Source organism: Sminthopsis crassicaudata, chromosome 2 (genome assembly GCF_048593235.1).
Source record: "Sminthopsis crassicaudata isolate SCR6 chromosome 2, ASM4859323v1, whole genome shotgun sequence".
Lineage (NCBI taxonomy): Eukaryota > Metazoa > Chordata > Mammalia > Dasyuromorphia > Dasyuridae > Sminthopsis > Sminthopsis crassicaudata.
In genome coordinates, this window is record NC_133618.1 from 41679627 (window position 1) to 41707539 (window position 27913).

A 27913-nucleotide genomic window follows, 5' to 3' on the forward strand; every position below is an offset into this window, starting at 1 on the left:
TACATGATGGTCCAGCCATTTTTATTGCTACAGATGGTAGAAACCTTTCTTCAGTACAATTACCAGGGACCTGAAATGATGTCCCAAAGCTTACACGATTTTCACTGAAAGAATACGGCCACACTGCCAGGACAATGAAGGCATGTAGCACTCAAAACTTCTATGGTGAAGATGACCTCCTGCTGCTATGTCCCTTTTCTAGGGTCTCCTCAAGTCACAGAGGCAGAGACCTGCTGCCTTCAATGCTTCCAGTGGAGAACCCCAGTCCTAAGATCATCTTTCACCAGTTCCATGTCACATTTCCCATAGATCCTCAATATTTTGGGGACCTTGCTGTGAAACTAACCTGGCACTGGAGTAGAGTCACTATGATTCCATAATGATAAAGTTATTGAATTGATACTGGGAACATCAGAAGTCAAACCCCACCCTAGGTTTAGTTCCTTTACATATCTCGTGTATTGTTTTCATCACCAAACAATTTTTTCCTGCTGTGGATGGCAGGAAGGAAAGAGCTGCTCCATCCCAGCATGGGATCTCTTCCCAATCCTTTTTGGCTTTGAAGCTGTCCAACAGGCCCATCTAAGCTGTGTCTTCACCTCGGCTCTGTCCCTTTACACATTTTGCTGCAGACAAGTTGGCACCCTGGGATATTCTTGACTCATTCCAAGTAAGAGACCAGAACCACAGTGGACATGGAAGCCAAATGATCCAGATATAATAGTTCACTAAGAAGAGTCCTAAGATGGGAACACATTGGTTTCTTCTTTTGCTTGTGTTGCAAATAGATTTGTTCAAAAGTTAATTTCTGTCCATTTATACCTAATCATAAAAGCTTATGTAAACATTTTTCTACCTCCCCCCATTATTTGCACAATTATTTTTTTGTTGTTGTTAAATCCAAACATAATTTGAAATGAGGTAGGTAATTTCTATGTATTCCCGCCTTAGTCTTTTTTTTTGGTGACTGGCCGAGAGTTGCGGCAATTTGAAAAACAAAAGTCCAAATGGAGCTGATGATGCACATTCAGAGGGCGTAGGTCAACTCGAACCAATGCTTTTCAGTTGGCAATTTTCTCAATCTCATCCAAATCATCCGTGTCCAATCTGTCAATCTTCTTATCTGCAAAGGAATTCAGCCAGACACAATCAAAACAGGAGCACCTGGACAGTCTCTATTTCAGCTACTGCTGCAACATGAGCACAACCCTCAAACTTCTGCTTTACCTCAAAGGAATATCCAACTACTGACAAAGAGGGCTCCCCTTCCTCATTTGACTCAGGAAACCTTAATGTAACCGAGCGCAGCATCGAGCACCACCTGCCACCCTGGACACTCTTGTGTGAGGGTTTTGGCCCTCCAACACAACAGTGGACTCCTTTTTTCCCTCCCCCTTCCCTGGTTCTCTAACAACAAGGGGGGAGATGACAGAGGAGAGATCCCAGACTCTGCCAGGAGCCCTGGCCGTCCCCACTTCACTGCCCCAGAGGGCAAACGCTCTGAGACACTCACTGAAATGCTCTTGGATTCTGTTGAGAATGTTCATGCTGTGCTTGCTGTCCACCATGTTCACGGCCAGGCCCCGCTTGCCAAAGCGCCCCGTGCGCCCAATCCGATGAAGGTATGTCTCGTTGTCTGGATTCCCATCCTTGTCCACTGGCAGGTCAAAGTTGATAACCACAGACACTTGTTCAACATCGATACCTGCAGGGCAGGAAGATGGCAAAGCTGACAAAAAGTGCTGACAGCCACAGTCTCATCTGGCAAACTCAGTGCTAGCAGCTGGTACCCACAAAACAAGGCAAAGGCCCAAGGGCCATAAAACAGTATACGCTGAATGGATCAGATTCACTCAAGATGATTCTCTCCTTGGAGGGAGTCAAAGCTTTTTCCCAGGGAGTTCCAGATCAACCTGCCTGATGCTAGTCATTTGTCACATTGGCCCACAAGCTGAAGCTATTTAAACAAAAAGCAGCAAATAGGAGGCAGAACCCTGGATGGCAGGGCTGAAGAAATTCTCTCCTCCTACAGCTTAACATCAGGAGAGCTCCACAATGTCCAAGAACAGAAAATTCCTAGAGGATCATCTAGCTGCTGACTGCAGACAAACCACCAGGAGGCAGACCATCTGAAGGCTCAGGAGTCATGTTGGTCACCCAGAGGGGGAGGACCACGTGGCTCACACATGGAGGGGCAATCCATCTCCAGCAGACCACTTCTGCAAAGGCACAGGGAGCTGCTGACTGGGGCTCTGCGAAAACCCAAACAAGCCCCCCCCTAGTCTTTCCTAGGTCCCCAGGCCTCCTTGCTGGGCAGCTTCTTCTCACCTCGAGCACACACGTTGGTGGTCACCAACACTTTTTCCTTGCCCTCTCGGAAACGCTCAATCACTGCAGCTCTCTGTTCCACCATCATTTCACCACTCAGGAGGGCCACCTGGTGGCCTTCTTTGGACAGTTCAGCTGCCAGCCAACCAGCTGTTTTGCGGGTCTGAAGTGAAAAGAATTTTTTTTTAAATGAAGATAATAGAAAGTGGTTTCAATCAATAAGTTATGAGTGAAGTTTCTGAACTCAAGATTTTTCAAAAATGTTTTCACTGGGGCATTTAAGACCCTTTCCCCAAGAATATAATGAAAAAGCTAGAAAAGGCCTTCAGTACAAAGTGGATCTTCTTTTGTGGACTAATAGGAAATCTAACCAAGAACCACGTAGCCTGAGAAGGTAGGGTTGGCTTCTGCTACAATGATGAATGGGATAACCACATCAATGAGATAAGAACTTCAAAAGAAGATGCTTTTACTACTATCTATCTACCCAGGTTACTTATACCTTCAGAATCTAATACTTAATGTGCAACAAGAAAATGGCATTTACACACATATATTGTATCTAGGTTATATTGTAACATGTAAAATGTATGGGATTGCCTGTCATCTAGGGGAGGGAGTAGAGGGAGGGAGGGGATAATTTGGAAAAATGAATACAAGGGATAATGTTACAAAAAAAAAAAAAAAAAATTACTCATGCATATAAAAATTATAAATAAAATTTTTTAAAAAATGCTTTTTATGTGATATTAGTCTAAAGTATTTTTAATGATGAAAACCTGTCAAGTTCCATTTTTCGGCATTTATCCAAAATACATCACCCCTTTTCCAAATCAATGATATTGCTGGGAGAAGACCAATATCTCCTATAACTTTTCTTTCTTCCTATCATCAGCCAACACTTAGTAACTAAAATGAATTTATCTGAAAGGGAGAGGACATACTTTTTTTCCAATTTGGTGTTACAGCCTCGCCCTGCTGAGTGCTACTCACATGACAGAAGATCATGGCTTGTGCAATGGTGATGGCCCCATAGAGATTACAAAGCGCCTGGAATTTCTCATCCCGGTTATTGCACATCACATAATACTGTTTAATGGTGTCCAATGTCTCTTCCTCTCGTTTCAGTTTGATGATATTTGGGTCTGGAACAACTTTTCGTGCAAATTTCCACACAGACTCCTCAAAGGTGGCAGAGAAAAGCAGCATCTGACAATCCTTAGGGAGCATCCTAAAAAGAAAGGCCAAATACACAAATCAGAATTTTGAACTGGAAAGTTACACAATGTACTTTCACATATTAATGAACAGTTCTAGGGATTGAAGACATATCCACTCCCTACCTTCTATCAACACACACACTTCATTTCTAGCCTGTATTAAAAAGCATGCAACAAGCCAGAGTAAGAGAAAACCCTCTAGATGTTAAGTTTTTTAGAAGCAGGTCAAAAGGAAAATTTGTGAGCAATATTCAAGTCTCAGACACAGAAAACACAACTTGGAAGCCAGGAAAGAATATGAATCTTACTCCTAAATTTAACCAATAATTAAATAATTAACTAGGACTTGGACAAGTCACTTTTTTTCTATCTGGGTTTCCTTTATAAATGTGCAATAATAATAATTCAGTCTCTACTTTCAAATAAATTAACATATCTTACACCTAACAAACTGATAAACTAATGAAAGATGGAAATGTTCAGTGGTAGAAGGTTTTGGGATAACAGACACAAATATATTGTTGGTGAAGTGAAGAACTGTTCCAATCATTTTAGAAAACAACATGTAATTATATGATAAAAGTCATGATGTTGTTCATATCCTTTGATCCAACATCGCTGGGCATATTTTCCAAAAAGGTCATATTAAAAAAAAAAAAAAAAAAAACTGCAAACAAAGCTGGATATCTATGAAAGGATGGCTGAATACTTTTTTTTCTATGAACTTAATGGAATATTACTGCATGCAAGATGATATGCCAAGAATTCAAAGAAATGTATGAATATACTTGTGGTAACTTATGGAGAATGAAGAAAGCAAAACCAGAAGAACAGTATGTATCTATGATGCCCACAAGAATAAAAATGAAATGTGCAATAAAAGCCATCAAATGGAAATTATCTACATTGCCTTATGTTGGTCTCAGAGCTCTGCCTGAGCAGCATCAGCAAACTAGGGCATGAAACAGAGATAGATACCCACTGTTATGATTTCAGAAATAATAACAGTGGGAAAACAGCACCAATAAAATTGTAGGGAAAAAATTCAAGTGTGATACATGACTTATTTTTGCCCTCCATGGAAAGCGTCACCATGGACAGCTCCCTGCAGGCTAAAGATCACCACCTGTTGTGCGTATGCATCTCTCCAGCAAACATATCCTCTATCAGCTAAGAGTTGGAAAGAGCTTTTCCCATTATCAATGAAGAAATGATCCCAGAGCATTCCCCTCCCCCCCTTGAAGATCACCTACCTGACTAGTGATCAAGTCAGAACTACTCTTACTCTGTTAAACACAAGATGATAGTCAACTGATTTCAAATCGCAAAGCTCCCCACCCCCTTTCTTCAAAGTATAGTCAAGCTGTTGCCAGCAGAACCCTTTGGTCTCCCCTTGATCAACCTGAGAAGGGTTCTGTTCCTCCTGCTATGGTACATGCTCCAGAGGAGGACTGACAAAATAGGCAACCTTGTGCTGTCAGCTACAGGGGACTAAGTTGCTAGGAAGGGAACAAATAATCAAACTGATGAAATGATGATATTTAAGTGGGCCTGACAAATAAACAAATCCCTGTATTTATAATTTAAGTATTCTGGTGGCAATCCTAAAGCTATCATGACAAAGACCAAGTATCAAGAGTTTTAAAGCATTCTGTCACTCCTCCCCCCCCCCCCCCCCAGATAACATAACTATAGCTTGCAAATTGCATTCCTATCTTAAAGCCAAGCAGGGAACTACTCTGGCCTCTTCTCATTAAGAAATTTGATTCAGCAAATTCTTCAGCTTCTAGGTCTTTGTGGAAAGAAGGCAGCTTTGGAATAGAGCCAATTTCCTCTAAGAAGATTCCCTGTCCCTATCCCTACCCCTACCCCAACAAGGCCCCCATACCTTTGGATTCGTATACTCTGATCCTGATGGCCTTGGGTGGCTATCATTACGTCAGCTTCATCGAGAACAAACACCTTGATCTTCTTGGGATCGATGAATTTCAGCTTGGAGCACCAATCCAGGACAGTGCCGGGAGTACCAATCACAATCTGCTCACTGATCTTCTGGCCTCTTTCCACTGTTAAAACAAAAATATGTTCTCCATGAGATTGCTTTTGGTCATCAAAAATGATTTAAAAATCATTTAAAATCATTTTCCGCACTTGCCCACTGTATGTGATCATGATGTTTCTTTCCTCATGCCTATGATCCTCTCATTGTCATTTCTTTGACCCAAAATACTTCCTTGTCCTACCTACTCAGACCAACCTTAGTCAACCTTCTGGAACTAGCTCAAGTTTCTACCTTCCTCAATACTATTTTCTGCCTAGTTCCACCCAGATTCTATGTAAAGTTCACATCTGTAGTGTGACTATGGCTCATTGGGCCACAAAACAATGAGTTCTTCCTGCAGCTGCTAAAACTAAGGAGAGGGATTGAACTAAGTATCATTTCAGGTCAAGATTCCCAACTTTTTTCAAACAATATTTTTTAGATGACAATCTCTACCCACAGAACCTTCTAATATACTTGCCCAAAAGAAATCAAAATCTAGCAAGACTCTTGGTCTGGCTTTAATTACATCAATTCCTACTCCACTGAGAAAGCAAGAAAGCATTGCCTCAAGTTACTGACAATTTGGATGTTCCAGGGAATGTTCCCTTCCAGAGGATTTCCTAGTATTTGATTCCTTTCACCCAAAGTCTAAATTGCTTCAAACTGATAGCATCTCTTCAAGACTGATACCTGTAGGTCTTATAGATTCTCCAAATTTCACCACCATCTATGTGCAATTGTCCTTCAATCCCCCACTACCACCACCACTATCCTCTACTAGTCTTTAAAAGTGACTCACATTTGTTGCCTCGAACAGCATAAGCCAGCTTAAGTTCCGGATAAAATTTGCCCATCTGTTCAATCACCTTTCCCGTCTGAAGTGCGAGCTCATATGTGGGTGAGAGGCACAAACACTGAAAAGCACAGAGTACAAGACATGATGTCTTTCTGGATATTTCAGCATAGCCATTTAATAAAGAAGCCTCCTACAATGTCCTACAAAGCAGCAGCACTGAAAACATTTGTTTTCAGGAACTAAGGCATATAGGGACAAAGGAGTTTTTACTTTTCTGTTGGGATCCAACAAGTGCAATGAAGGGCAAGGAACAAATCCTCCACCTCATCTTTTAACTACAATACCACTCACAACAGCCTTTTGACTGTATCATAGTAAGCAGGCAACCTCAGTGTTATGGCACTTCTACACAGGCGCCCTGACTTGAGCAACATTCCTAAAGTGGCTTTTCACTGCTGTTTTGATATCTCTTTTTAGAGGCAGACATAGCAATAGGTATAAGAGCTATAATTATGGTTTTTCTAACATATCAAAAGCTCAGGGGCAAAGAATTGCTCAAGTCTACTTGAAGGGCTTGAGATTCAGGTAAAAAGCTTCCCCCTCCCTCCAAAGACTCAATAGCGTTTCATACACTAAATGTCATCTGTTCTCCAATGGTGCACCAATCAGGGAACCCTCACCCACCATATCCTCACCTGGGGATATTTGTTCAATGGTTCCACTTGGCTGAGCATAGCCAGGACAAAGGCAGCTGTTTTACCAGTACCAGACTGAGACTGGGCAATGAGATTCTGGGGGCTGCATCAATACAGAGTAGCAATCTCAAAAATCAATTTTGAAAATCAATTTTGTTTTTTAAAATGTCTAACAGCCTAAGTTCAAGGATTGATGTGAAGATAATTCAAACACCAACTCTGTAGCAAAACTACTTTTTCTTTTCTTGTTTTTTTTCCTTATAAACTTAGACAAATAATCAAACAGAGAAAATGAGAAATAAAATCTGGCATACTCTTAATAGTTAACAAAGCTAAAACAAATAAACTAGACAAAAATACCTTGGCTCTATGCCTCCTTTTCAAGTCTGTCTGAAGTCCTAACTTTGGCTTTAAAATTGACATACTTTAAATTTTTAACACTCCTTTTAAACAGGCTCAAATATTTCTGGATTAAACGTGTTTCTTGTAAATAGCATATTGATGAAATTCTATTTTAAAATCAATTCTGTCACTTTATTAGTGTAGTTCACTAATTATCAAGCTTGTCTATTCTTCATACCGATATTCATTTTCTACCTCTTTTCTTTTGTTAACTCTGCGCACTTCTGAAATATCTAGTGATAGCCAATATAGGGTTTATATTTGAGAAGACTGGATAATTTCAAATACATCTTAACAGAAGTGGGAGTTTTGACTTTTCTTCCAAGAATCGTTTCAAATGTTTCTGTTTCATGTATTGATCTACCTGCCATCCTGGGGAGGGGGTAGAGGGGAAAAGTTGGAAGAGAAGGTTTTGCAAGGGTCAATGCTGAAAAATTACCCATGCATATATCTTGCAAATAAAAAAGCTATATATATTAAAAAAAAAATTTCTGTTTCATCTCAAGTACTCCGATTTCTGCTAATCAGATCATCTGGCCTGTGCTTTTTGCCTCTGCTTATATTACAGTACTATTTCTCCCATATTTCTATGGCCCAAGGCAGCCCCAGGCTCAAGAGTTTCCAGACTCCTTCTGGACACCAATTTTCTTCCATGATTTAACAATGTCAGAGCTTGGGTATTTGGTCACCTTCCATGCTGGGTTTTGCTTGGTAAATTACTGCTGGCCATTATTATAAATTTAAGAAAGCTTTCTTCAACAATGTTTTGGACTGTCATTGCAGTTTTTTACATTTTTAACCTTTCTAGGAGACAACATGGAGAGATGCCTCCTTCTCAGCTTTTTAGATCAATATTTGCATCTCTAACACAGATCAAAGATTCCTATATCATGCTCTAGCTAGTCCTCTTTAATCAAAACTATTAATGAAATGAAGAAATCTATTAAAGTAGAAGTTAAAAAATTCAGGTTAATAAAATTATTAAAAATACTTCATGGCAAAGACATCTTAAAGTCTCAGATATTATTGGAGGAATATTCATAATGATACTATAGTCTTAAAAATGATTTAAGCTAAACCACAGCACTGAAAATAGCCTGTAATTGGAAAAGAATTAAAACTACATCATAAAAGGAATAAACTATCCAGATACATACGGTTCAGCCAGCATCATGGGTAGTGCATTCTCTTGTATCTTAGATGGCCGGTTAAAGCCCATAGCATAGACACCTTGCAGAAGCTGTGGTTTCCTGGAAGAAATATAATGAAAATGAGCCATTAACCCAAATCATAATCACTTAAGTGATAATCAAACATCTTCTTGTTCTACTTCCATCCAGCAAGGAGTGGTTCCTAGTACTATAGCCAAAGATTTCTCTGGGACATTGACCTGTAACACAAGCACCTTCAACTTCAACACCTTTTTTCAAACTTAGAAAGTCCAAAATAACTTTTTAAAAACAACAAATAAATTTCCACCCACAAATCAGGCCAAGCCTGGATGTTGAAGTTTTTTTTTTTGTTTTGTTTTGTTTTGTTTTTTTTTTGAAAGTCACAGGAATGATGATATCAATTTTTATAATTATCAATTATATAATATATATGTATTATATATATAATAATATATATTATATATATTATATATAATATATGTATATTATATATAATATATGTATATTATATATAATATATATATAAAATCAATTATATAATTGCAGGAAATTTTTAAAAAGAACAAATATTTAAAGTGAAGTGATTTTTCATCGTAAAAATATTATTTAGGTTTTAAAATACTATTATACTTTTGATTATTCTTACAGACACAATCAGATGTAGGTCAGAATGAGGAACCATATAACACTAAGACCATAATTGGGTTGTAAAAAATTAAGAAATATAATGATAATGACCTAGTTTGAAGCTAGTTGTCAGCTGAGAAGACATAAGTCTTAGAGAGCAGATAATATGAGGGAGGATCTTAATTCTCTGAAAGATTTATTCTTGTCAATGATAACCAAATTAAGATTAGAAATATCTTTAATTTATTTAAGAAAAGAATAGCTTTGTTCACCTTTGATCAAAATGAACAGTAAAGGCAGATTCCTGGGGCTCTAGTAGCCACTCCTTGATATCACAAGCCTTCTGTCCACTTTAAACTACAGCATAGGATTGGACGGGGGAAAGAAAAGGTAGTCAGAAATCTCTTCCTAAGCTCCAATAGCCTAAAAGTCATTTTCTTCAGTACCTGACTCAAATTTATGGAGAGAAAGCTATATTTTATGCTTTAAAAAAAAAAAATTTACATTATATTTTTCTAATCTTCAGATATTAAAGTCAATTTAATTAAGTTATATGGTTCAAAAATATGTGACATTAAAAAAAAATTTTCAACTCCTAAATATACTAGAATAACAAATCTTAAAACCTTAACCAGTTATCAAAATTAGATCCATAAAAAAAAATTTTTATGCGCTAGCAAAATTTTGAATAAACTATATGCTTATAGTTTATACTCTGTAAAATTTCATCTTTTGTTTCCTAATTACTTTAAAATGTATATTCATAGTTGCTTGGGATAGAGTATTCTGATTAGCAGTAGTAATGAATCCTTTTTCTCAAAGCAAAAATGCCTGTATATTAATATACAATCAGGCTAAAATGCAAAGCATGATTTTCTTTCACAATAACAAAAATGTTGTTTTGATCTTTGATTTCACAAGCAGGTAGTTGTTACTTGCAAAATGTCAAGGAAAAGGAAGAGGAAAAAATAAACGTGGGTAGCCAAATTTACAATACCACATGAGACTGCTCTTTTAGCTAGTCTTGCTAGGTGGTTAGTAACTATTTTCTGAATCTGTTGCCAAGGATACACTAAGGAATTACAGAATGAAGATTCGGCCCATGATTAGTCACTTTTCTTTGATATAATAAACTCAATATTTCAAATATAACTTAAAATGTATTTTTGAATCAAATTTTAATTCTGTATCTACTGGCTATAGACTATAACCAAAGACAAGAGAATCTGTCTTTTAAGGAGACCAATTTTTTGTCATTATGTACATTCATTCTTTAAAAAAAAGTGATAAAAAAGGTGGAATAATCCTTCTCCAGTTTGAAACTATACCAAGTAAACAGAAATCCAAATAAAAGCTTGATCCATGAGTACTGACTTGTGTAGCCACTTATTTAAACAAGTAGGATAGTTTTCAAGTCTGTTAAAAGGAATAAAGAGGGGCAGCTAGGTGGCCCAGTAGATAAGAGCACCAGCCTTGAATTCAGGAGGACTTGAGTTCAAATCTGGTCTCAGACACTTAACACTTCCTAGCTGTGTGACCCTGGGCAAGTCACTTAACCCTAGCCTCAGAAAGAAAAAAAAAGAAAAAAAAAGGAAAAAAAAAAAGTAGTCTTTTAGGCTGAAGCACGTGAATTCCAGGATGTCATTGCAATGTCTAACAATAAAAAACACATTTGGATGCGGTAACTTCTTTATCCATTCCTAGAGCACTGAAAGCTTTATACAAGGAGTCCCTCACATCAAGCCTGGGACTGAGGCAGGCTCATCTCCCCAATTAGCTCTTTTCTGTCCAAATCCCATTCTGACTTCTCAAATGCATAAATTCTTCCTGGGGGTGAGGACGGAAACAAAACAAGTGATACTTACAGCCGAAGTTCTTCGAAAGACTTCACTGAATAGAGGGGAGAATTCGGATCCCTCTGCAGAACCTCCACTTGATTGGTGTTGTCCACAAGGTTGCTTCTAATCAGCTTGTTTAGCAAAGACTGAGCAGCTCTGTCTTCTACAAGTGGGAGGATAACGGCTACAATCAAACTGCCCACCCAGCAACTCACTCCCTCACCATCCAGTGAGGGGGGGTAGGCAGCTCCCCCCCCCCCAGCCTGGCCCAGCATCTGTCCTTAAGACTTCAGAGTCACGGTTTCCATTTCTTACTTTGGCATCCAACCTATTCACCAAACTATGAAAAGGATCAAGTTTTGCACAAAGGTGCGCCAAAAAAAAAAAAAAAAAAAAAAAAAAAAAAAAGCAAACTATTTAATGGGCAAAACTGACATCTTGCAATTTTCACCTAGCATCATGACAATGCACGCATTAGCTGACTGACCATTACTTGGAAGCCTGCTAGACAGATGGATTTCATCTCTAGATGACTTCAGGAACTTAGGATTTTGTGCTGCCAGTCCTGTGGAACAAGCTGAGAGCAAATATATTCCACTCACTTCTTCTCCACAGGGTCTTTGCTCAATCATTTCAAGTCATGTCTCACTTTTTATGACCCTATTCGGGGTTTTCTTGGCAAAGACACTGAAGTGGTTCCTCTTCTCTTCTCCAGCTTATTTGACAGATGAGGAAACTGGGGCAGACTAGGTGAAGTGATTTGCCCAAAGTCAGACACATCTAGGAAGTGTCTGAGGCTAAATTTGAACTCACAAAGATTAGACTTTCTGATTCTAAGCCCAGCCCTCTATCTTCTGTACCATCCACCTGGCCCAAGAGTAAGCACTCAGTCTGTTCTGAATAAAAAAATTCTAAGTTCTTATTTTTAAAAAGGCAGCTTTGAAGCACAGCCAATATGATTTATTAAGAACTTAATTCCCAATGAATTGATCCAAGAGAGTTCCAACAGACCTGAGATTCAAAATACCATCTGCAACAGAGAGAATTACAGAGACTGAATGTGGATCAAAGCATAATATTTTCACCTTTGTTTCCTTTTTCTCTCATGATTTTTCCCCTCCTTTTGGTCTGATTTTTCTTGCACAACATGACAAATGTGAAAATGTTTAAAAGGATGACTAGCTCTATTGGAAAAAGAGGTAAGGAATGGAGAGAAAACATTTGGAACACTTACTTTTATAAGTAAATGTTGGGGGCAGCTGTGAGCTATGGGAACAGCACAGAAGATAAGAGCATAGGCACTGGAGTCAGGAAGACTAGCTTAAATTTGGCCTCAGACACTTAACACTTCCTAGCTGTGTGACCTTAGGCAAGTCACTTAAACCCCAATTGCCTTGTACCCTCTTCCTTCCCAAGGAATGTTGAAAACTATCTTTGTGTATTCGAAAAAATAAAATACTATTGGAGGGGAGGAGGGGGAAAAAACTTAATTACCACAATCTAACTTCTCCTGGCTATAAAAATGGCAAAATTACCTTTTTCTTCTTCATCGGTCTTCCCTGCATTCTCATCAGCTTTGACAATATCTGTATCAGAAAGAAAACAGATGTTATTTAAGAGCACCTAACATATTTGGTCATTTAAATACAATAACAGATTTAGTTTCAGAGTTATCTAATGGTATTATACCTTTACTAGCTATACTCTGGCTATTTTGGCCACACCAAATGGCCACATTCATAACAAATGAAAAGAAGAGCTAACATGAGTTTTATGTGATTGTAAAGATAAGGCATTGGCACATGGAGCAAAATTTGCTCAAAGATGATTAAGGCTAATTCCAATGATCTTGTGATGAAGAGAGCTATCTACACCCAGAGAGAGGACTGTGGGAACTGAGTATGGATCATAATTTAACATTTTCACTCTTTGTTGTTGTTTCCATTTTGTTTTCTTTCCCATTTTTTTCCCCTTTTTGATCTGATTCAAATTCAAAGCATAAATCTCCAAGGAAAAACATCAATTTTTACATTGGCTGATGGTTACTAACTACTCACCGTTGGCATCTGGCTTGATTTTCTCTTCCTTGAGATGCAAGTTGCTCAACTAAGTGGAAAATAAAAAGCAAAAGTTTCAGGGCAAATTATCCAAACAGAGACTTCCAACCCTAAAAGCCTCACCAGAGAGGCCAGAGACAGGAATAATCTCTTACTTTTTACAGTACCTTTGAATCTAGATATTGGGGTCGAAGGCCAGATTTTTCTCTTGTGTTCAGAGTACCCGTTTCCATGTTTGCTTCATGACTGATGAACCTGGTTGATTCTGTTCGTCAGTCACACACTCTTGGGTGAGGCGGCAGTTTTAAGTGCATAGAAGTTGATCTGAACATCAGGAAAACTGGGTTCAAGTCCTTATTCTGACACATGCTGCCATGTGACCAAGGCCAAGGCACAAACCTGTGGATGCTCCAGGCATCTCAGACTCAAAGGTACACAGGATAAGCTACACCTCTGTCATTTGCCATACCAGCAGTGAAAACACAAATTACAAACTGATGTGGTACAGCCTTTGGGAATGATGTAGTAGAAACCCCAATACTTTTCAGGAAACCTCCAGGCCTTAGTAATGTAGCTACTGGAAGTGCTGTGGCATAATCTTAGAGAGTATATGTAAAAGAAAGGGAGTTGAGCCCGCTATCTTTATTCCACACCAAGCTATCCTTCAAGATGTCTGGTTTGTCATTCAGAGCTCCGAACTGCTTATCTTAACTTTGTACACAAATAATGAGCATTTCTTAGTTTCAAGGACCTTGTGGTTGAGGAACTTAGAGCAGGACTAGAGCACCCATGTGAGCCCAGTCTCCCCCTGAGAGCAGTTTGCTTCCCCTCTGCCTCTGACTTAAGTAGTGCCTTTTCCCTCTCATCCCCTCAGAGATCCCCTTTGATTAGTGAGAGTAACTTTCATGAAATAAAGGGCTTCTTTTGGCTATGAGAACACCTTTGTGAGTTTTTCTGTAAAGGGCTAGAACTGAGCAAATGCACTTGGATAATGGAGCACGTGAGACTAATTGCCAATTGGACTGTTCTCAATTAACTTGTTTGAAGGTTGACCCTCCCCAGCTGTTCTGTGCTGACTTGATTGGTGGGACAAAGAGGGGGAAGTGACATGTGTGTGTGGGGGGGGAAGAGTAGGAGGAAATTGAGGCATTCTCTCGTGGCGGTAGAGAGAGGAAGGTGGGGTGGAGAATACTAGATCTAATCCCCTGATGGTGACCTCAAGAGACCAAGAATAAAGACTTTTGGTGATCCTGACTCTGGCTGATTTCTGGGAAGACAGTTCCAGCATTTTTCCATATTCTGAACCGATCTCCTACCCTAGGACATTAATCACAAACCACCTCCAAAAACCTTCAGAAACACAATACTACCAATGACTTTGCATAGTGGGAAAATGTCATCTAAACATCTCAGACCTATTTAGATTTTCTCCAATGAATCTCAAAATGATATGAAAAACTGAAAGGAGCATCCATCAGTGGGCAAATAAACTAGGGCTTATGGGTTTACTGGGCTCAGGCTTGGTTTCAGTACTGTTTAAAATCGTGATTAACATCTTACAGTTACTACTCTTCATTCCTGGTCACTGTGAGCTCTTATTCATGGAAGGGGTCTTTAGGCCAGAAAACACTCTTGATTCATGATTTGGGGTTATCAAGATCAAGTGGTGATTATTCTTGGCTCCAGTCATTTTTTCTGGCTGTCCCTCATGCCTCCTCCCCTCCTGGCTTCTCAACTTTCCTCAAGACAACTAAAATCTCATCTTTTCCTGGAATCCTTCTCCAGTCCATCTTAATTCTAGTTCTTCCCCTCTGCTGTTTCCTATTTATTTTGGCCCCTGAAGTCCCTGAAGGTAGGAACTGCCTTCTACCTCTTTTTGTATTCCTACTTCTTAGCACACACAGAGCCTGGTAAATGTTAGGGTGCTTAAATAACAGTTTTTGGCGAATTGATTGTGACAGCAACAGCTTGAATTTATTTAGTACTTTATGATTTGCAATGTGTTTCCCTTCCAAGAACCTTAGCAGGCATGTGGGGGCAGATATTTTAACTTCCATCTTGTAGATGAATAAACTGAAGCTCACTAGGGTGACCTGTGAAGCACACAAATAATTTCTGTTTGCATAAAATCTTAGGTCTGTCAGTCTTCACTGTTAGATTACTAGGTGCTAACTCAGGTTGTCTAAAGAATTCTCTGTTCAGAGTTTAGGTTCCAGGTGTGTGTTTCTGATTGAGATCCTACCTACCAAAACATTCAAGTCCAGTTCCTGGGGGGGAGGGGAAAAGGGAAGGAACACCTAGTGGTTACCTCCATCATTACTCTCAACCTGAAAGATGAAAGCCATGCTGAAGCTAACACCTGGTGAATTTTTGGAAATGGGAGAGAAAGAACAGAAGAGAGAGTAAATCAAGAAGCCAAAGTACATACAGAGGAGCAGCACTTTCATAATTCCTTCTGACCCAAGATCTGGTCATACTATTTTCAAGTTATACCAATAGCAGTACATATGAATATAGTTCTAATGAAAAATTTATTTAGTTTCCTTTCCCAGCCCAAATTGTTCAAGGACAATTAGAAGAATTGGGAGACTCCTTTATCTTTTTCACAATCCCACCTGCATCTCAGACTGCTGAAGGTGATAAAGATGAAGACAAGAGTAAAGATAATGGTTGTGACATCAGTGATGAAGTCATCTCTGACAATGATGACAAGCATCATGAGGATGCTTTTGATATCTGGGGCAATTGTAAGTTCAAGGATCAGGATGATAAAGATAGTAATGAATATAATGCTAATTATGTTGATGGTGATAGTGATGCTGATAACCCCAAAGAGGCTGATGATGGTTATGGCCAAGATGACAAGGACCATAACACAGAGTGACATCCATTATGATGATGACATTAAAGATATTGACAACTTTGATGATTATGAGAAAATTTTTCATTTGTTATGCCCTGGACTACAATGAATACTGCAAGGACTTAAACCATGTCTGTGTCATCAGTTAGACTGGCAAAGACAAATAGAAAGCATGAATATGCTGCATGATATGCAGAGAAGCTTTGTAACACTTGGTAAACCCATCAACTTCACCTCTGGACCCCTGGACAGTATGTGCATTATTTCAGCACCATGGATCATCTGTTTAGACATTTCTGCACAAATTGTATCTTTGGAGGAACATCAGTTACTACAGTTCTGATTGTTGCATCATTGGCTCTGTAAAGCATTTAGAAAGTGGAAAATAAGAGGAAATTAGATAGGTTAACTTCCTGAAAGAGAGGGTTTGCTTGTATTTTAACAGACAGAAGGAAACAGATGGGTGGCAACAAGCACCTGGAGAGAGACAGAAAAAGAGAAAAACCTCAAAATAAAGGAGAAGATCTAAGAAACATCTTACACTGAAAGAGCATGGCTGATAAGGAGACTGTTAAAGATTTCCTAACACAAGATGAGTCTATTATAGGACTTTAAAACTTGCAGGAATTATTGGATTTCTGACACATGAACTAACAATGGACTTATGGACATGTATAAATTCTCAATTTATGATTATTTGATCATGTCATTTGTTACATCACTTCTAGCATGTGTTATGTTACTATGTGTTTATGTAATTATGTGTAATACCTCCATATTGATGGATTTGTTTCAAGGTCATGACCACCCTATGTTCTAAATCAAAAGAAAGGGGGAGATGTTAGATTACTAGGTGCTAACTCGGGTTGTCTAAACAACTCTCAAGCTCAGAGTTCACACCTTTAGTTCAAACCTTTAAAAGGAGTTTACACCTTTAGACTTCAGAAAAGGAGCTTGCTCATTGGTCAGTAAGGAGTTCCCATAAGTCCCTGGGAGTACCCACAAGCCCATTCTCTGGGAGGATATAAGGAGCCACCAAGGCTGCCTCCCGGGACATTGAGTTTGGAAGGCAATCTGAAAAGAAGAGTCTGGATTGGGGAAGGACAAGACTTCCTGAGAGAACTTGAAGCTGGAGAAGATTCAGAGCCAGGATTCAGGAAAAAGAGGATTTGAGATTCTACCTTCACTCTGGCTGGAGGCTCCAGAAGTCTCCCAAGAAACCTGCTCACAGAGAAAAGGATTTAAAGAAAAGAAACCTTCTCTCAGAGAAGGATTACAATTGAGAGACAACAGGACATTTACAACTGCTGGTTCCACAAAGGGAGGCTCTAATGGGTGTAACAAAAATTCACATGTATATGATGCTTGCTATATAAAAGAGCCTCTAACAGTATTGTCCTCACTTTGCAGATCAGGAATCCAGAGAGGTTATAAGTGACTTAGAAAAGGGCCCTCTGACATTATCCTGGTCATTTCCCCCCTCCCCCCAACTCCCATAGCTCTGAGATCTATCAAGCCCCCAAGGTCACATGGGGAGCAGATGACAGAGCTGGGAAGTAACCTCATGTTCTGGGGCCATAAAAAACTTAATAAATGTTTATTTCTTCAATTCCAACTTGCCTTCAGTCATTTAGCTAGCCTGGAGCCTATTCCCAACCTAAAACTGAAGAGATTCTAAGCCTGTGTTTCCTCCACTGGTCCCACACTATCTCTACCTAACATAAGGCCTCTAAGACAGACCCAACTGATCTAGCCCTAGTCTCTCTCCCCATGGAGCTTAAATTCAAACTGCTTCCCAAACTCAACCTCCCTAAATTTCCTACTGCAATCAAGGGCACTAGCATCTTCCCAGTCATCCAGGGCTTGCAATTTAGGCATGAGGCTCAACTCCTCAGGCTCTTCTCCCCAAATCCAAATCTATGGCCAAGTCCTGTAAATTCTATTTTCACTGAGGTTCGACTGTGTTTGACCCGCTGAAATGTCTACCCTCCCCTTATTTTCACACCACTTCTCAAATATACCTCCCCTTTCTTTCCTCTGACTCTCATAATGCCACTCCCCACCTCCCATGGCAGGCTCTCATAGCCTTACACTTAGAAAACTACCATAGACTATTCAGAGATCTGGCTGCCTCAAGTTTTTCCCCACTCCAATCTATCCTCCAGCCAGCAAAAGTCATTTTCTTATAGCAACCATCCAACCATGTTGTCCCTCTAGGGACTGGCTCATCGGCTCCTGGACCAAACACAAAGTTTTCTGTGGGGCATTCAGAGTCCTTCCTCACTTGGCCTCCTTGCTATTCCTCCCACCAGAAAATGAACCTCCCAATTGGGAGGCTTTTTTAACCAGCTGTTTCCCATAACTGGCTCCTGGACTCTATAGCTTCTATCACAAACCTTTCCCAGAGTCTGCAATTCTAGCTCTTACCATAACTTGCCATATTGTTGCCATGTTTCCTCCTCTCTGTGCATGCCTAGAGAGCAGGCACTCTGATTTTTTTTTTTTTTTTACTTTATCTGCAAGCCCAACGTGTAGCACACAGTAGGGGATTGAATGAACGCCCATTGAGTTGATTTGGGATTAGGCCCCAAATACAATCCTTGACCTTAAGGAACTTCATTCTACTGAAGGACACAACTTGTAGATTGAGGAAAGCATTAACAATCACAAGGAGTAGCCAAATGAAAGCTTCAGAAAAGAACCAAGTCACACTGTGCTTTGAAGAAAAAGCCGGATTCTGAGGGGCAGGGATGAGAAGACATCCCTGGCAAGGAAGGGAAAACAAGAGCAAAAACATTCCCCCCTCACCTGATCCAGGGCCCCATTTAACAAGCTTGCTTTCCCATCTCTTACCCAGAGTCTCTTCCATCCTTCCCAGGCTTCTCCTTAGCATGCATGTTGCCACCACTCCACCCATCATCCTTATCCCCTTGTCCTACAGGAAACACCTTGTATGTCCTGTTCCCCTAGCTCAGAACAGGAAACTTTTTGCTTTATCTTGACCAGAATCAGGACTTAACACCACTTCCAGTCACTTCTGCAGTGACAGAATTGTTCTCAGCCCCTTTTCTAGCTCCCCTTGATTTGGTTATCTTTCTCCCTTAGAATGCTCAAAGGGCTAACAAAACTGTGTATGCTTTTTGATCCAAAATAGGTCTATATCCCAAAGAAATCCAAGAGAGAGGAAAAGGACCTATTTGTCCAAAAAATTATATTATAGCATCCTATTTTGTGATGGAAAAAAATTGGAAATTGAGGCAGAACAAGTTGTGGCAGATGATTGTCAGGGCATACTACAGTGCTATAAGAAATGATAAGCAGAATGCTTTCAGAAAAATCTGTTAAGACGTATAAGAAATGAGTGAAGTGAGCAGAACCAGATTATTGTACACAATAACAGCAATATTGTAAAGATGACCAACTGTGAAAGACCTGGTTAGCTCTGAGAGCAATAAAATGATCCAAGATAATGCCATGGGACTCTAGATGGGGGGGAAGAAAAAAAAGTCATCTATCTCCAGACAAAGAACTGTTGGAAAAAAAGTGGGCGATAGGAAGAGATCGTCTTGCTTCTTGTATTTTTATCCAAAGGCTTAGACCAGTGCCTGACGTTTGCTAGATTTTAATAAATGCTTGGCTCTTTGTCTTCCAAAGGCAAATAGTATTGAATTCAGGGAATAATTCCTAGTAATGGTTAAAATGTCAACTGTATGAAAAGGAACAAAGACTGGAAAGCAGAGTCCACCAAGAATCAGACAAGTCACTGGGGTACAAGATGAAAGCAATGTCCCTCAGGGAAGTCACTAGCCCCAGGGTGAGAAGTTGAGGCCCTTATCTCCTACTATACCTCCCCCCCCTCATTACCCTCTACTGCCACAACAATGGTAGCTTCCCTATTTCCAGGCATCTGAAGCAGCAGCATCAACAACTTAAAAAGGTGCTAATGGAAGACTTTACCCCATCCTTCTCATCACTGACATACACATCTGAGGTTTTGGTATCATATTTGACTCCTCACTCTCTCATACTACACATCCAGTCAGGTGCAAACTCTTATTTCTACAACCAGAACATCTTCCTCACCTCCTCCCTTCTCTTTGCTCATGTGATAGTAACTTTCCTGACTATTTCACAATATAATCGCAAAGAAAAAGCAAAGTACATAATTATTTTTTGTTTTTCAGTTGTATCTGACTCTTCCTGACCCCATTTGAGGTTTTCTTGACAGAAAATCTTGAAGTGGCTTGCCATTCCCTTCAAGGTCATGACAGATGAGGAAACTGAAGCAAAGAGAGAAGTGACTTACCCAGGATCACCTGATTAAATAAGTGTTTTGAGTCCAGATTTGAACTTGGCACTCAAGAGAAAATCATGTTACTCCTCTGATTGGGCTCACTACAAGTTTATGTTACACAACTTCAATAGGGCCCTCAAAGTGACCAGGCAATTCTTCTAGCTCTTCCAAATCTTTACATACTTCCTCAAATTTCTCATTGCTGTCTTCCCCAGACTCTTTGAGAACTTTGTCTCATTTTATACAAAAAACTGAAGCCTCTTGCCATGAGCTCTCTCTTCTACCCCCTTACCCAAGCTTTTCTCCCTCAGGTAGTTTCTGTCACTCTCTTCCTTCATCCCCGTCTTACATAAAGTTGGTGGCTCTACTTACCAAGGTTAATGGCACTATTTGTTCAAGTGGCCCCATTCCATCCTGTCTCCTGTCATCCCCACTCTATCACTTATTTTCAATCCTTCTCTATTGGCTCATTTCCTACCAGCTAGAACCATGCCCCACTCTACTCTATCCTGAAAAAAAGCCTCCCTTGATTTTTCTAACTATCTTCCTGTAGCTCTTCTGCTGTTTGTGACTAAACTCTTTTAAAAGGTCCTCTACACTAAGACTTTACTCTCTCCCTTCACTAGGCTCCTTTAATCCCTCACAATGTGGCTTCTGATATAACCATTCCATCCGTACTGTTCTCTCCAAAGTGACCAATGATCTAATTGCCAAATCCCATGGCTTGCTCTCAAGTCCTCATTGTCCTCTCTGTAACCTGAGATCTTGTCATTAGGATACCCCTCTTTTAGTTCTCTGCCTCCTGCCAAACTGTCACTTTTCAGGTTCCCTTGCTGGATCCTTGTCCAAACCACAACACTCACCCTCTCAGTCAGATAGACAGAGCTCTGTCAGGGCCTTCTCTTCTCTCTCTAGACTACCATCTTTGGTGATCACATCAGTTTCCACAGCTTTAATGGCTATCTACCTGGGGATTCTCAAATCTGCCTGACCTATCTCAGTCTCTTTGCAGACTTTAATATCAAATGTCCTACCCCCTTTTTCAGACACTTCAAACTGAATGTATAAGGAGATGCCTTATCATGGTTCTGTGCAAAAATTCATTCTTTCCCTGGAAGCCTCTGCTACTCCTCCATTCTAGATCACTAGAGGACAATCCCATCCTTCCATCCCTCAAGCTCACACCCCAGGAGCCATCCAGGGCTCTTTGATAGCTTCTGCCTCACTCCTACCTTCTCCATTTCCAACCTGTTGCCAAAGCCCATCAGTTCACCTTTATGGCATCTTCTGTCAAGATAGTAAGAGACAAACCATTCTGGAGAGCAATTTGAAACTAAGCCCAAAGGGCGAGTAAACTGTGCATTCCCTTTGATCCAGCAGTGTCTCTACTGGGCCTAAATCCCAAAGAGATCATTAAAAAAAGGAAAAGGACCCACATGTACAAAAATATTTGTAGCAGGTCTTGTTATAATGGCAAGGACTTGGAAACTGAGTGGATGCCCATCAGTTGGGCAATGAACTGATGGTAGTTATGGTATATGAATGTTATGGAATATTATTCTTCCATAAGAAACAATCAACAGACAGTTTAGAGAGGCCTGGAAAGACTTACATGAACTGATGCTGAATGAAGTGAGTAGAAACAAGAACATTGTACACAGCAACAGCAAGATTGTGATGATCAATTCTGATGGATGGGGCTCTTTTCAACAATGAGGTGATTCAGGACAATTACAACAGACTCGTAAGGGGGAAGAGCATTCAGAGAGGTTTTACTGGAATTGAGTGTGAATCACAACATACCATTTTCACTTGTTTGCTTGTGTTTTTTTTCCCCTCCACATCCCCCAACATCTTTTGATCTCATTTTTCTTGTGCAGCATGACAAATGTGTAAACATGTTTAGAAGCATTGTACATATTTAACCTACACTAGATTGCTTGTTTTCTGGAGGGGGAAGGAGATAGAAGGGAAAAATTTTGAACATGGGGTATGTGTTGCATGTATTTTAAAAAATAAAAAGCTATAAAAAAAAAAAAAAAAAAAAAAAAAGAATAAGAAACACTGCTGTAAGCCTAAGCTTGGTATAACCACAATTCTTTGTGCTCAGGCTCTGGTTGACCTCGACCTTTAGCAAAACCATATAATTATTATATTGCTTTGATCAGCACCAGACAAACTGACAAATACCCACATTCTGGTCACAAATCCATGATAAGACTCAAACTTGTCACATTGAGACACCAAGGCCGCAAGCTCACTGCACAGCTATTGGCGTAAGTATTTTGAGATGTCGCTACACTGTCTCCAGCCCCCACAGTAAGAATGGTGGTCTGGTCTTTGTGTCCTTGCTTCCAAGCCAGTTCCCTCACTTTGAAATTAAGACCCACTTTCCAGACTCTAGACTGCTCTGTTTGGCTCTGGCCATCCAAATTTAAGAGGCCAATTCCATCCAGGTGACCCTCCCCAAATGTATCTTCTTTCCAGACACTGCCAGCCCCAGCACAGGCCCTGGTCCATCCCAGCAACTGCTCCTCCTGTCAGCCAAAGTGTTTTCCTAAAGTGCAGGTCTGCCCATGTCACCTCAGCAAACTCCAGAGGCCCCTTTTCTCTCTCAGTCCCCCCTCCTGCCTCTGTGTTCTTCCGTATAGTGGTGCTGGCCTCCTGGCCAAGTCTCCCCCACTGCACTTCCCTGGCTTCCTTCAAGCTCCAGCTAAAACCAGTCTTTTACAGAAAACCTTTCCCAGCCATATTAATGCCAGGGCTTCCCTCTGTTACCGATTTCCTCATTTCCCTGTACATAATTTGTATATATCTGTATTATTTGTTGTCTCTCCCATTAGATTAAGCTCCTTGTCAGCAGATGCTATCTCTTCCTTCTTTTTGTGTGCTTAGTACATAGTAGATCCTTAATAATTGTTTGAGTAACTGATTTAACAATTATTAAGCATTTATTTCCCAGGTACTGTGCTAAAGCCCTAGGGATACAAAGAAAACATAAGAAAAAAAGTTCCTGTCTTCAAACAGTTTACATTCCATGGGAAGAAAACAGCAAAACAAATAAGTAAACACAAAGTATATACAAAGTAGTTTCCAGAGGTTCTATTTAGAATGAAACTATGTGGGCAAATGGTGTTTGAGCAAGTTGAATTCTCTGGCCTTGTACATTTTTTTTTTTTTTAAGTTTGATGTATGCATCATTCACAGTCATTAAGCACTGCCACCCTGTAGTAATGGAAAAGGCAATGGATTTGTTGTCCAAGGAAAGATTTAAACACTAATTACTTGTGTGGCTTTGGGCAAAGCTCTCTAACCTCCCTAACTCTCAGCTTCCTCATCTACAAAATGAGAGGGTTGAATTAATTATTTTAACCTCAAGGTCTCTCTCTAAATCCCACATTATCAAAATAAGCAGAATTAAGGCAATTTAGCAGATTCCGTGTCTACATGAAAAACAGGCTGATGGATCAATTAAGCTCCCAAATAGGGCTAATGTGTGTGATGCCAGCATGATGAGCTCCTTAGGAGGGGTAGAAGATCAGACAGCCAAAAGAGTCAATTGGCCCATGCTGAAAAGAGCAACTTAAAAGTTTCTGTGCTGATAGTAAAATGGGAAGGAGAAGGGAAGAAGAAAAGAGGAGTGGAAAAAAGGGGGGGAGGAACGGGACAACATGCATTTAATTAAGGAGGACTTGATAATAGAAAGCACAATCAGAAAAGGAAGAATAATGGCTCATTCATTTAAACCATGTGCTCACTAAAACAATAACAAAATGGAAAAATTGAACAGCTTTCTTTAACTTCCTTTCTTTACCAATATCAATGACATATCTAAGACCAATTATGAACTAGAACAGAACTGGTTTCTTGGATATCAAATACATCTTACTAAACAATAAACAAGGAAGTAAAAATATCCCAGGGCACAGATCTTTTTTAAGCCTGTAAATATTTCGAGAATGTAGTCTAAAACTAAAGCAGGCATTAGTTCATTCACAAATTTATGAACTACTAATCCCCATACCCCCAATCATTCAAAGAATGAGGAAATGAAATAATCATGGGGTCTTTTTCAGTTCATCAATTCAGAAATGTTTAGTGGTTTAGCACACCTAGAATCTGTTAGAAATCTAGGTTCTGGGGCAGCTGGGTGGTGAAGGAGATAGAGCACCAGCCCTGAAGTCAGGAGGACCGGAGTTCTGATATGACCTGAGACACTTAACACTTCCTGGCAGTGTGACCCTGGGCAAGTCACTTAACCTCAATTGCTTCAGGGAAAAAAAAAAAACTAGCTTCTCAAAATAAACAAAAAGAATGAATGTTGGGCATCATTAAGGGGAGAGGAGAGGGAGGGGGAGGGTCAATAACTTCTTTAAACTCCCAGGCACTCATTCTAGAACAAAATTCTGGGCCCATTTCTAGTTGCCTTAAATATTTATCAAGGACAGAGTCCCCACATTTTGTGTAGAATCATGCATCTGTCTTTCAACAAAGCAGAAAAACATGTAGAAGATGTCAACATTCGCTTTCAGACTTCTCAATAAAACTGCCTCGGGGTGGAAACAATGACTCAAATGTCTAAGATACAAAAGTCAGCAACATTGTTGCTACTAGTTTGAAAAACTAGCCTGCCCAACTTTCAGATAGTTAGCCCTGCAACTGAACTATAAACCATTATGTTAAACCTTGCTATCAGAAAACTAACTGGTCAAAACTGTATCACGATACTGATTCAGAAGGCAGTTAGGTATCATGACTATTTCTGATAATCCTTCTGGGCCACGAAAAGGGCCACTATAAAAAGTCAGGTGCTCATAGCACAAACACCAAACATCCCGGTTTAGAGAACGATGCCTTCTTCAATGTTTACACAAACAACCTCATTACCTTTTAAGCACCAGAAATAGTCCGCACTGGAAAGGCAAGTCTCAAGTAGATAAATCTGACAAAACTTCTTTCAACTGAAGAAACAGCTCTACAGACCACGTGGAGCTTGGATATTATTACAGGACCACACAAGACACAAAAGCTAAAGATTCACTTCACAGCTTGAATAAAAGATTCAAAAAGGAGTCTTAAGGGAGGGAATCAATTTTGCAAATTACCTCCTGCAGCATCATTAGACGGGCAACTCCCAAATCCCCAGCTGTAGGTACTGCATTAAGTTACTTTCTTACAGCTGACGGTCAGCTACGAATTTATATAAGTTTTGGAGGGGGAAAAGTGACTTTTGCAGGGCTTTTTCATATCCCCATTCGTTTCTAATCAAGCTTTTCTCAGGCTCCCCCCTAGGTGCCCAGAACCGTGCCACCCTAGGAGATACAAAGACAAAAACGACAAAAATGAAAGTCTGTACCTCCGGGAGACGCAAACACATAATTAAATTAAAAACAAACACCAAGTAAAACACACCAAACAGGATGTGTTTGGGGGACTGGGGTGGGGAGACGACTACAGGTGAAGATAAGAAAGAGCTTCAAGTGGCACTGATGCCGATTCTGGCTGGAACCGAGGGACGTTGGCTGAGGAGGTGAGAGGGGGAAGCGGCCGGTCCGCCTCAGGAGCGCAGATCTCCCGCTGCAGCGAGTGCTCAGAGTCAGTCCTTCCCCCAACTCCCTGCTAGAACCCCCCGAAAACGAACCTGAAAACCTAAAACCAACCACTTCGGCGACTTACATGAACATACGCCCCGCTGCATTCATTCCTTAGGGCAGAGCGCCAGCAGGTGATTTCACCAGGTCTCTTGGGGTTTGCGGGTTAGGACCAAGCCTTAAATCCCGATCCCCTCTGACTCTCGTTGACTGGCCAACAATAGGTGGGCCCAAGCCCCACCTGGTTACAATTTGGGCCCTGATTGGCGCAGAGTGCTCATCAATAACCACTGTTTCAGTTTAAGGCCATCACCCCGAGAGTTTCCCCTCCTAGAACATTCTGGCCTTTAGCCCCAGTCAGAGTGGGGGCGGCCAGGTAAGATCGTCACACGAACAGGCCGGGCCTCCCACGGCAGCCCCACCTGCGGCTGGCCCGATCTCCATCCCGCCCCTGGACTCAGAGGACAGAGGCGGTGTCCTTGCCCAGGCCGCCCTCCCACGTCGCGGCCCCCTCAGTCCTCTCGGAGCTATGCCGCGCTCCGCCCTCCCCTGCAGCCCTTCTTCCGGAGGTCTCGGGCGCCTCACGTTCCATCGCCACCCAGTTGCCTTCAGCGCGGGTTCCGTCCGCATCATTGCGCCGGCGGCCGCTTTATGCCATTTCTCCCACTGCCCTCGGGAGGGGCCCCGCTTTGTCTCTAAGCCGCGACAAAGCCCCGGTCCCGCGCTCCGTTGGGTCTCCCCGAAGGTGCATCCGCAGCAGGACGGCCGGTCCGAGGTCACGCAGGCACGGCCGGCGGTCCCCGGTTAGACAAAGGCACAGCAGCCCCGGCCGCGGCAGCTCTCCTCTCCTCTCCCATCTTCGCTAACGGGCGTGGAGAGGCGCGCTTCTCTCCGGGGAGGACTCGCCGCGGCCCGGCGCCCAGGGAGGCGGCGGCGCCCTGGGGCCTCCGCGAAGAGGCCGACGCCGGGGGCGCGGAGGGGGCGCCCCCGCGGTATGCAAGCGAGAGCAGCGGAGGCTGCCCGAGGGCCGAGCAAGGGAAGCCTGGCCAGGCTGGCGCTCCCCGCGGCCCGGGCCTCTTCGTGGCCAGTCGTTTCCCATGACAGGAAACTGGGGCTGAATGGGCCACACGGCCCCCCCGGAACGGGACCGGCCAAAGGCGGGGCCCCGAACCGCCCGAAAGCCGAGGCACGCCCGCCGCGCCGGGCGCCGGAGCGCGGCGTGGACTGCACGCGCTGCCAGAAGCCGCCCACCCTGCCCAGGGCCTGTCGCCTCCCTTCCTAGCCCGGCCTCTTCGCGCCAGGCGCGGTCACTCACCGACTCGGCCGCCGCCTCCTGCTCGTCCACCGCCAGGGCCCACGAGTCGGTGGCCATGGTCTCGAGGGCGTGGGGCGCGGCAGGCAGACGCAGCGGGGACCGGCGCGGGGCACGGACACATTCGCAATGGCGCCGCGGCCAGGAGAAGGCGAGCGGGCAGGGAGGGAGAGCGCGCGCCGCGATGGGAAGCTTTAAGGCGCCTGCGCGGCCCCGCCCCTTTGGCTCGGCTTCGCTCCCTCCCACGCCCCCATCCTCACCTGCTCGGAGGTCCGGCCGAGCCCCGGGGGATGAGCGGGCTCCGGTCCCGGCGGCGTGCCGAGCCAGCCCCAAGGCATCTCCCGGCCCGGCTTCGGTCTAGCCCCTAAAGAGGTTCTTTTTCCAGCGCGCGTGCTGCCTGCCCCAGAGCCTCCCCGCCGAGCGCAAGGCTGCGGAGCTCCGGGACGTTCCGCGGCGAATGCGCCCTCCCCAGCAGCGCCCGCCCGCTTAAAGAGCCTGCGGCGCGCGCCGCCTCAGCTCTGCGGGGGCCCAGGGCGTGGCCAGCGGGCCTCCAGGGGCGTGGCCAGCCGGCCTCCAGGGTCGAAGCCCGCGTTCAGTTCCTTCCGCTCCTCCGGCTCTGCGAAGCACCGTGGGTCATCCTCCGCGGCCTCGTAGTTCCCCCCCTTCCTCCCCCC

General features: G+C 42.1%; 1 protein-coding gene across 7 annotated transcripts; it reads right to left on the reverse strand.

The window, feature by feature from the left end:
• Positions 1 to 27864, reverse strand: LOC141554248 (ATP-dependent RNA helicase DDX19B-like). Of its 7 annotated transcripts, none has more exons than XM_074285967.1 (13): positions 27243 to 27370; positions 13347 to 13503; positions 13180 to 13228; positions 12658 to 12708; positions 11150 to 11285; positions 8643 to 8735; positions 7084 to 7186; positions 6392 to 6506; positions 5437 to 5614; positions 3322 to 3559; positions 2329 to 2491; positions 1514 to 1705; positions 1 to 1123 (listed from the first exon to the last, which is right to left on the reverse strand). In XM_074285967.1, the coding sequence occupies exons 2-13, from the start codon at positions 13410 to 13412 to the stop codon at positions 1062 to 1064; spliced, it is 1446 nt and encodes a 481-aa protein (XP_074142068.1). In that variant the 5' UTR covers positions 13413 to 13503; positions 27243 to 27370; the 3' UTR covers positions 1 to 1061. The 7 variants fall into 7 exon arrangements, with proteins under 7 accessions (XP_074142068.1, XP_074142067.1, XP_074142066.1 ...); XM_074285966.1 differs by lacking the exon at positions 27243 to 27370 and adding an exon at positions 26013 to 26077; XM_074285965.1 differs by lacking the exons at positions 13347 to 13503; positions 27243 to 27370 and adding an exon at positions 27500 to 27864.
• Positions 27865 to 27913: the final 49 nt, after the last annotated feature.